This window comes from Mandrillus leucophaeus, unplaced genomic scaffold (assembly GCF_000951045.1).
Source record: "Mandrillus leucophaeus isolate KB7577 unplaced genomic scaffold, Mleu.le_1.0 Scaffold1068, whole genome shotgun sequence".
Classification (NCBI taxonomy): domain Eukaryota; kingdom Metazoa; phylum Chordata; class Mammalia; order Primates; family Cercopithecidae; genus Mandrillus; species Mandrillus leucophaeus.
This window is the reverse complement of record NW_012098854.1, coordinates 920,022-930,555: the sequence shown is the minus strand read 5'-3', so window position 1 is coordinate 930,555 and position 10,534 is coordinate 920,022. Positions and strand designations below refer to the sequence as shown.

The following is a 10,534-nucleotide window of genomic DNA, read 5'->3' as shown; positions in this document are numbered from 1 at the left end:
CGAGACTCCGTCTCAAAAAAAAAAAAAAAAAAAAAAAAGATGTGACCAGTTTAAGAGTGCTAGTAACAATGAGAAAGCTTGGTGTTTCTTTATTCATTCTTGTAACTGAGAGAGATTACAAAATCACACATAAGTCTACAGGCATTCATTATTTATTGTTCAATCAATATATTACTGTCCCTTAATCTGGGAAGGTGCCCAAATTAGATAAAACACAAGAGTCTGCGCCTTCAAGAGGAAAAATGGATTGTTCCAGGTAGCAGGTACAAACTGAGTTGTTTTTCAATCAAGATTTTGAATTATGCTGATCCATCTATATGCCAGACCTGTGCCTCCATAGCCAACAGCACTGACCATTCACGACCTGATACCCAAAGGCAGGGGTGCAATCTATGAGTGTGTTGCTGACCAACGCTTGCTGATCCACACTCCTCCACTTTTGCTTCATTGGAACCCCGGTGTAACATGAGTCTGCAGTGTATATATTCTGCTGAAACCTGGGGCTGCTGAGCTAAGGGACCTTGGCCAAATCACCAGACTCTCCCAGGCTCTCGGCGTCCTATTTTCCTCATCTGTGGAACAAGGCTAATAATTTCATATTTTATGTCTATAAAATCAAACTCTCTCGATATATACATATATTTAAAATACTTGAAAGAGCTTTGTAAATGATAAAGTTATAATACATTTTTTAACCAGCTGAGGTGGCAGAAGACTGTATCTCTAACAGAAAACTGCCCCTGGGGATATATGAGTTCATATGTAATCTGTCTCCAAAGTCTGTTAGTAAAATACTTAAATACACAATAAATGGTTAATAAATTCAAAAGGCAAATCAAGCAAAGCACTATAAATTGTAGACAGAATTCTTCAGTAGTTTAGGCGTTCAAATGATACATTACTTGAACCTTATGCTAGAAATCACGAGTGATATTTTAATGACAGTTTTATGCATGCCCTCACAGGCCTCCAGAATAAAAGTGCTCTTTAAAGATTAATTATACACACAGTTCATTTCCCTAATAATACTTCAATGAAAACACTTACGTGTATGCATTTCAACCTAAAAAGCCCAGATTAACGGTCCTCCAGCTATAGCTATACTCTTATTTAGAAAGCGTAGAAAGCAATGGAAAAACTCACTATATCCACAGCTATCCATCACTACAAAGAAAAAGCAGAATAAAACTACAAAATTAAAGGCAAATACTGCTGCTTTTCCAAACACAGACTAAATGTTCATAAAAATCCCCAGTTTTCCAAACTCACCAACACTCAAAGTAACATAATACCCCTTTCAAACAAACACAAGGATGATTGTATCAACTAAAGCATTACCAAAATCCTGCGATGGAATGCTTATGCTAAAATGTTCTTCATATAGTTATAACTGGACTAATTTTAAAATTAGAATTTTGCAATATAGGATTTCTAAAATATAATTTGGAATTATGAGTGAAAATAAGGGTATGAGAAACACACTAAGTATTTTTGTCTCTTGGAGACTTACTATAATTCTTGTAGCAGGAAAGCCTGCAGAACGTTAACAAAATAAAATCTCTGAAAATCCTGACTATATTTTCAGTTGACTTAAAAAATTGTAACCCCTCAATCTCTCTCTTAAATTACTATTTTAAATAAGTACTTTTACCCTAAATTTCTTCTTTAACAGACCTAGTATTTTCTTGCAACAAAAATCACACTATTGTGGGATATAGGTAATCTTTTCTTTTTAAAGATTACATAACTTCTTTCTAAACGAAGTCCATGTCTGCGACTAATTCATAACCAATGTAACTGAAAATAGAAATGGAAATGTTACAGAGATTTCCATTTTTTAACAAACATGGAAATTATTTCTCAATTTGAAGAACTGCATCTCAGGAATGACTTCCTTGACAAATTAATCAGAATTATCAAGTAGCAAACATTTCATGCTAAGCCAAAGCCAACCAGGTGAGTCATTCGTATTATAACATGTATATATAACAACGTACACTAAAGGCAAAGACAAGAACGAAATGACTTTTTAAAAGGTCGATAAACTTTACTCACTCCCTTAATATTTTCCAGGTTTAACTGAGGTATAACGATGCATGTGATCCCGGAACCCATGGAAGAGTATCTACCTCAACTACCAGGACCATATCGAGTTCTAGCTTGGGGAAAAAAAAAAAAAAAAGCAAAAAACAAACAACAACAACAAAAAAAACAAAAACCTATCTGAATACGTGTTCTGAAAAGCCCGCAATAATACCCAATTTATAAGAAGCAAGCAACCACAGAACAGAAAACTCAAGAAAGCACAGCCTTCCACCACCGCTCCCCAGCTAGCCCCCCCTTTTTTTTTTTTGCTCTTCATTTCCATTCCATAGTTAAATAAGTACACTTATTCCAAAATAAAAGGGGAGAAACCTGTTGGAATGGATTTTTAGAAGATAAATACTCTAGATGAAGCAACAATAAGTTGCTAGGAGGAAGTTGTCGACCCATTCATTTACATACAACCGAAAGAAGATAAACCCACATGTATTCCTATCAGTGAAGATGGAACCTGGTAATTTGCAGGGAAGATGGAATCTCAATCAAATCCCAGACAGCTACTCTCCCAAAGAGAAAAAAAAATAATGCTGTGGCTCTTCACCCAGGCAGCTTCTGAGATGCAGGCTCCGCAACTCGCGAGGTGCGAAAATTCAAATGAAGCCCTGTGGCTCACAAGTGCGGCATCTCCGGGATGAGGGAGGGCTCGGGGACCGGGAAACCCACTCAGACCGCTCCACTTCGCCGAAGAATCCCAAACCACCCCAGGCTCGGGAGTGTGGACTGCTCTGCCCAGAGACCTGGACGAGGCAGCAGAGAGGCCACACAGCAGGCGGGAGAAAACCGCCTCCCGCGAGGTCCCACAGAAACCACGGAGCTGCGGGGCACTCGGGATCCCGGGCCGCGGGCGCGCGGCCAGAGAGGCGGGGTGAGAGCGCGGGGGCGCGGACTCACCTTGCAATGGGGATGGCTGGGCGCGCGCGCCGCCTCTGTTCCTCGGCTTCCGGCCACAGAGTCCCCTTGCAAAGCTCTCCCGCGTAGCGGGAGGAGCCTCGGCGGCCGGTGGCCGGGTTCTTCTGACCCCCCGCCCGCCTCGCCGGCTCCGCCGAGGGTGCCAGCAGCTGCAGGCAGCGCTTCAGCGCTCGCCGCCTCGCCATCCTTGGGGCGAGTCGTCGCCGGGTCACTCCCTTATTATGACCTTCGAATCTCACAGCAGGGCCAGCAGCGGCCTCCCTCATCCTGCCTCTCCAACCCTTACCAAGATGGCCGCCCCTGTGGGCCGGGGCGTCGAAGCCATCTTGGTAAAGGAAGCGCCTGGGAGCATGCAGCCTTCTCCAGGCCTGCCCCGCCCCGCCTTGCGACTCAAACACTCTGCAGGGACCCTCCTAAGACCAAATTGGTTCCCCCCAGCTGTCCTAAGCCAGAGGCTTACTTTCAGATCGCATGAACACATTCCTGGACACCAGCCACAGTTGCTAAAACTAAATGGGATCCTGCAGACCCTTTGATGGACTCTCATAGCCAACTCAATCACAGTCGAGAAGCACTGGAATGCTTCCAGCCTATGTCGCTAGGATCCTGGTAGCGAAGAAACTAAACTGTAATTTGAAGTATTGTGCAGTAGGTATTGAATATTAGTGGCAGCACTGCATTGTTCACTGTGTGCTCGTTTACTTTTAAAATGATATCACAGCCCCCTGGTACACACGGTTCTCATCTAAATTTGCATCTTTTTTAACGCTAGGGTAACTACGAAAGAGCCTACAGTTGTGATTCTGAGTTTCTTACTGGATTTGCTTTTTAAACTGCAGAATGAAATTAGTTGTTTCAAGAAGTAAAGTTAAGTACAGTCAGATCGAAGTAAAATTCAGCATTGGGTGGTTGGGCAAAAAGATTGCAAAAGTCCTCCTGGGGTGTGCCAGGGGTCAAAAAAAAAAAAAGTTCGTCTCTGGGGTTTTCTTGGCAAAAAAGAAACCACCACCACAGGTTCTAAATGGAGATAAAACTGGCAGAAAAATGCAAACCAAACTATTCTGCATTTTGAAAGTGAATGTGCCTGTGTGACATTGCAGGAATGTAAAGAACTATATCAAGTGTGGACTTTATCTCCTCAGGCTAGCTTAGAGTGGCTGCTGAACTTAAGCGTGACTAAGAGCTGCTTGCGCCTGGGTGGAGCTGAAACTGCACAAGGTAAATAATACCTTTGTACAACAGAAGAAAAAAAAAAACTAACAGCATACATGCAAACCCTAAGGGTAAGCTGAAGTTACTACTCAAAAGTTCTTCATAGTGTTCTTGACTAAGCAACGAAGAAGTAATCCTGGCATTTTGGGAGGGCAAGGCGGGAGAATCCTTTGAGTCCAGGAGTTGGAGACCAGCCTGGGCAACATAGCGAGACTTCATCTCTACAAATAATAATTTAAAAAAAAAAATTAGACCACCTTGATGGCCCGCACTTGTGATCCCAGCTACTCCAGAGGCTGATGTGGGAGGATCGATTGAGCCTGGGAGATCAAGATCAAGGCCACAGTGAGCTGTGATTACGCCACTACACTCCAGTCTGGGCAACAGAGAAGACCCCATTTCCAAAAAAAAAAAAGAAAGGCTGGGCGCGGTGGCTCACACCTGTAATCCCAGCACTTTGGGAGACCAAGGCAGGAGTATCACCTGACGTCAGGAGTTCGAGACCAGCCTGGCCAACATGGCGAAACCCCATCTCAAGTAAAAATACAAAAATTAGCTGGGCATAGTGGAGCGCACCTGTAATCCCAGCTACTAGGGAGGCTGAGGTGGGAGAACTGCTTGAACCCCAGAGATGGAGGTTGCAGTGAGCCGAGATGGGACTCGGCTGGTGGACAGAGCAAGACTCTGTATAAAAAAAAAAAAAAAAGCCCTTTGTTCCCCTCCCTCCCACTCTTTTTTTTTTTAATTCTTGTCCTTTATTGGATAAGGGCTGAGAGAAGCAGACAGACCAGTTGGACATAGTAGATGGGCGTGCGAGGTCAAAGTGCTACCCGAAAGCCGGCCAACCCACACTCCCCTGAAATGAAAGGTAATCCCCTTCAAACTGTGAGCATCGGATTCACACACAGCCTCTTCCAGGGATAAAAGAAGGGGTTCTTGTAAAGCCTCTTCTTTTCTTTTTTCTTTTTCTTTCTTTCTTTTTTTTTTTGAGACAGAGTCTTGCTCTGTCACCCAGGCTGGAGTTCAGTGGCCAGATCTCGGTTTACTGCAACCTTCGCCTCCCAGATTCTCCTGCCTCAGCCTCCTGAGTAGCTGGGACTACAGGTGCCCACCACCACGCCCGGCTAATTTTTGTATTTTTAGTGGAGATGGGGTTTCACCATGTTAGCCAGGCTGGTCTTGAACTCCTGGCCTCAACTGATTTGCCCACCTGGACCTCCCAAAGTGATGGTGGGCGTGAGCCACTGCCATCCGGCAGCTTCTTGTTTTCTTCCCGCTACTATGGAGACAAGTTCTGGTTTTCCTAGGACAACTAGCTCTAGTCACAAAGATCTCTTCAGTGATCAAGCATGGTGGAGTGGCAGAGTGAGTGTTCCGAAAGGATAAGAAGAACAGGAGTCTTTCCCAGGCCCCATTACAACCTCAGTACCTGTGAGTGGCATCCCCAGCCCAAACAGAAGTTGACAAAGAGGCACGTACCTGGTGAAAAGATACATATATTTAGAACTAGCCAGCTGGACTCAGTTTAGATGACCCCAATTTTGTTGGCAATATCCCAGTTTTGTTGGGTCAGCAACAAAGTTGATCCCAATTTTGTTGGCAATATCCAAAGCATTGTAATCAGGAGCCAGTGGAGCTTATGCCTTCTTCCTCCATCAGGCCTAATCAGGGCATTGACCTTGGCCATATCAATGTCATAGAGCTTCTTCACAGCCTGTTTGATCTGGTGCTTGATGGCTTTAACATCCACAGTGAACGCAAGTGTTTTGTTGTCTTCTATCTTCTTCATGGCAGACTCAGTGGGCAGAGGAAACTTGGTGATAGCATAGTGGTCAAGCTTGTTTCTCCTGGGGACGGTCTTCCGAGGATATTTGGGCTGTCTCCTGAGTCGCAGTGTCTTGGGCTGTGGGAAGGTGGTGACATACAGACCTTTTTCTTTGTGGCTGTGGACACCTTGCAACACTGTCTTCTTGGCCTTCAAAGCCTTCACTTTGGCTTTGGCTTTAGGAGGGGCAGGAGCTTCCTTCTTATCTTTTTGTGCCATCTTGTGGAAAGGGCACTCCCATTCTTTATTGTGAAAAAAATCCAAATATACAGGTAATAGATATGCCTTTTCGTAATACTATTTGAGTAAGTTGCAGACATCAAAATGCTTCACCCTAAATAATTCAGCATATCTCTCCTAAGAATGAGGACATTTGCTTCATAACCACAGTATCATTCCACCTATGAAAGCATCAATTGCCCAATATCACTTAATAATCTGTTTTCAAGTTTCCATGATGTACAATCATGGAATGTCTATAACAGCTGTTTTTTTCTGAGCTAGGATACTACCTACGCTAGTGTGTTGCATTTATGTATTATATTTAAATAAGAAGCAATCTAAAGTATTCACTCGCTATTTTCTACGCATATCATACAGATATTATAAAGAGACAGATGTTTACAGGATGTTTTTCATTGAGAGCTGGTGCTTTAGAAAAGCATATTTCTGTGTACACCAGAAAAGTCTAGGAGGAATGTCTTTTAATACAACATTGACAGTATAATTGAAGCTGTATTAATTAAACAGTAACATTTGTACTTTGTTAACTCCTGGGATACTACATCAACTTTATGGATTATGTTGGAATCTCTGCTCAACGTGACTTCTAAAGTGTAATTGGTTGGGGTTTTTCTAGATAATGGAAAGAAACTGTTTAGTATAATAATTTATATCACTCCAGGCAAAACCTCTAGCTTGCCTTGCTTCACTTTACAAAACAAAACGAACATTGCACCCTAAGCATTTTACTCATGGTTTAATTTTAGATCCTGGCCTGCTGAACTGGGCTTTATTTGTCCTTCCCTTTTATGCCATCCCTAGGAAGTCAGACATTCAGAAAATAATAACTATTTGTCTTCTAAGTTGTTACTTAATGTTTACATAAGAAGCAATTTAAAATATTCCCTTGCTAATTTTTGTACATCTCATTGACTTTCTTCCTTACCTGTATTGTTCATTAATTCTGTCAAGAAGAGGGACAGATTTACACAATTCCCTAAAAGTGACTAGGGGCCAATGTAATTTTTTTCTTGGAGACTAGTACTGTATTAAATAGGATTATTTTAACATTTCATAAAGTATCAGGTGCTACTTAAATTACTTCTGGGAAACCACATTTAAAACAATTTTAGCATTGTTTTAAGGTAAGTTCTGTAATCAGTACCATCGTTTTTTCTTCTAGCTCTAGTTTTAAAAGCACAGAGGACTAGAGTACTCATTACTAGAGTATTTTTAATTCAGTGTATATTTATAGTGGCACCTGTGGAATTCAGTTGTGATATTAAGTAATTTGAAATCTAAGCTGTTGGAACTCCAAATTATTTTGAGCCTTAAAAGAATGTGATTATGGGGCCTGAAAAGCAGCTATATCGTAGGCAGCTATAACCAGGCAGCTGTAAACTTTGTTTCTCTGATTATAGACCTTCTTTCTTACCTGTATTGGTTTGTAAAATGTTGTAAATGACTGAAGAGTGTCAGGGAAAACCTCTTCCCTCTCCATTGTTAATCTTCATTGTAGATTAGCCTCCCTCTTACCTTTCTCAGGCAAAGACTTAATGACTATCTCATTATCTTAAGATGAAATGTTAAATACACTCTTTTAAATTGGAAACGAAAATCCTCTATAAAGAAAACAAGCTGTATGGAAAAGAAAACAAATGAATTAATGTGTTGTAATTCTCAAACCAGCCTTGTATAGAAAAATGTTGTAATACTGTTAAATTTCTTTGTCTTCTTCCTATAAAAGCAAGAACTTAATTTTAACTTCAGAGCACTGACCCCATTTCTCTGGAGTCTGCGTGAGCTGGAATGGCGATTAACCAGCTTTTCGCTTGAATAAACTCTTTAGAACACGATTCTGACCCTTTTCATTATTTCAGGTTGACACATCTAAATGCTGCATTCACTCCCAGTCAAATCAAAAATTGTTTTCCTGATCATTAAGAATCTATAGATAACTACAAACAGCAGTAGATCTTGGGCAGCTAAATTCTTTTTTTTTTTTTCCTTGAGATGGAGTCTCTCTGCTCTCAGTCACTCTGTCACCCAGGCTGGAGTGCAGTGGTGCGATCTCAGCTCACTGCAACCTCCACCTCCCTGGTTCAAACAATTCCCCTGCCTCAGCCTCCCAAGTAGCTGAGATTACAGGCGCATGCCACCACGCCCGGCTAATTTTTTTTTTTTTTTTGCATTCTTAGTAGTGACGGGGTTTCACCATTTTGGCCAGACTGGTCTCGAACTCCCGACCTCAGGCAATCTACCCGCCTTGGCCTCCCAAAGTGCTGGGATTTTACAGGCATGAACCACTGCACTTGGCCTGGACAGTAATTTAACTGCTCTGCTGTTTACTACCTCTCTGACCTTGGAAAATACCCCTCCCAATTCCCCAGTCCCCATACCCTTACACCCCAAAATGACCCTAAGTCTGTATGTCTACTTGCAGTTGTAACATTCTGTTACTCTATAAAAAGGTTTTGAGGAAAAATATATGAAGGAACAGTGCAGGTTACAGGAGTTGTAGGAGTATGTTAGACCATGGGTCAGCAAACTAGGAGGGCCAAATCTGATCTGCTGCCTGTTTGTTTAATTCAAACTATTTATTTTTCAGAACACAAAGTCCTCAACATTCATATTATAGCAATGCTTTTTTTTATTGTGGCGAAAAACACATAAAATTTACTATCTTAACCATTTCTAAATGTGCAGTTCAGTAGTGTTAAGTATATTCATGTTGTTGTGAAACAATTTGAATCTCTGGACCTTTTTCATCTTGCAAATCTGAAATTCTGCACCCATTAAACAACGACCTCCCCTTCCCCACCAGCCCCTCAGCCTCTGGTATCTACCATTCATCTTTCTGTTTCTATGAATTTGATTACTTCAGAGACCTCATGTAAGTGCAATCATACCATATTTGCCTTTTTGTAACTGGCTTATTTTGCTTAGCATAATGTCCTCAAGGTTCATCCATGTTGTAGCATGTGACCGGATTTCCTTCCCTTTTAAGGCTGAATAATATTCCATTGTATGTTATTTTAATACATATTGTTTATCCATTCATTCATCAATGGATATTTGGGTTGCCTCCATCAAAAAAAAAAAAAATTGGAGACCAGTATAGTTCATTGACTCAATTCAGCATGGCTGAGGAGGCCTCAGGAAACTTAACAATCATGGCAGAAGGAAAAGCAAACATGTCCTTCTTCACATGGCAGCAGGGAGAAGAATGAGTGAAAGGGGAAAAGCCCCTTGTAAAACCATCAGATCTCGTGAGAACTCACTATCTTGAGAACAGCATGGAGGTAACCACCCCCATGATTCAATTACCTCCCACTGGGTCCCTCCCATGACACGTGGGGATTATGGAAACTACAAGATGAGATTTGGGTGGGGATACAGTCAAACCGTATCAATAATATATAAAGAATCAAGCCTTCCATAAATAGTTATTAGTAGTACTACTATTGTTGCAGGTCCCATCCTCCAGGGAAGCCTTCTTTGATTACTCTCAATGATCTCTCTCCTCTGAATTCCAGGAAAAGCCATTGTGCTGATCGCTTGGCTTTATTATACACTGCTTTGTATTATTGATATTGTGAGTTTGAATCTCAGTGCACAAACTTATACATGCCCAAAATATCTAATTTCTTCACATTCTAGATATCAAATTAATTTCAACCTTTAGTCTCTATCCCACCAAAATGGCTGTCAATTCAACTTAGGGGGACTTCCCTGAATTGTGCCGTTCTGTGACTCCTGCAGTGATATGGCATTAGAGGAGCCTCCTAATCTACTGTCCATCCAGGTTACCACTTAATGTCCCAGCCCTCATCACCTTGATTCGTGGCTGTGCTTCATAGCCTGCCATGCCTAGGGAATCTTTGAGTTGGGAGAATAAGGTTAAGGATGCAGCATCTCTGGGGTCTGACATGGCCATTCACCCTGGAGTCCAGCCACATCACTGGTGTTTTTTCATCTGAAAAATAGTGTAATAATAATAAGAGTTATTAAGAGAATAGTATTCGCAACTATGGGAGACAGCTGACACAAGAAAATAACTAAAAATTAAACTCCTTTGCTTCTTAAGAGTAGTTCACATACTGTCATTGTGACACCACACTTTGAATTTCATGTAGAATTTATCAGAAACTGGAAAATACAGGCTAGGCAGATACTATAGTATTTCCATTGTGAGAAAAGTAATATTTATCTTACTAATAATTGGCCAATTTCTTTCTTTTCCTTTTTCTTTTTTTTTAAATC

The 10,534-nt window shown here is 41.4% G+C and overlaps 1 protein-coding gene and 1 pseudogene across 4 annotated transcripts in view; both read right to left on the bottom strand.

The window, feature by feature from the left end:
- The window catches only part of NAPEPLD (N-acyl phosphatidylethanolamine phospholipase D), a 63,597-nt gene extending 60,327 nt beyond the window's left edge, over positions 1 to 3,270 (bottom strand). For 2 of the 4 annotated variants that reach the window (XM_011985208.1, XM_011985215.1), the window contains exon 1: positions 2,995 to 3,270. In XM_011985208.1, coding sequence (XP_011840598.1) covers positions 2,995 to 3,197 — 203 coding nt within the window. In that variant the 5' untranslated portion in view covers positions 3,198 to 3,270. Of the gene's footprint in view, positions 1 to 2,527; positions 2,949 to 2,994 lie in introns of those variants that run through there. The other 2 variants (XM_011985223.1, XM_011985232.1) reach the window with 1 other exon arrangement.
- A 2,474-nt stretch (positions 3,271 to 5,744) lies between these two features.
- On the bottom strand, positions 5,745 to 6,268 carry LOC105543379 (annotated as a pseudogene).
- Between the last annotated feature and the right edge of the window lie 4,266 nt (positions 6,269 to 10,534).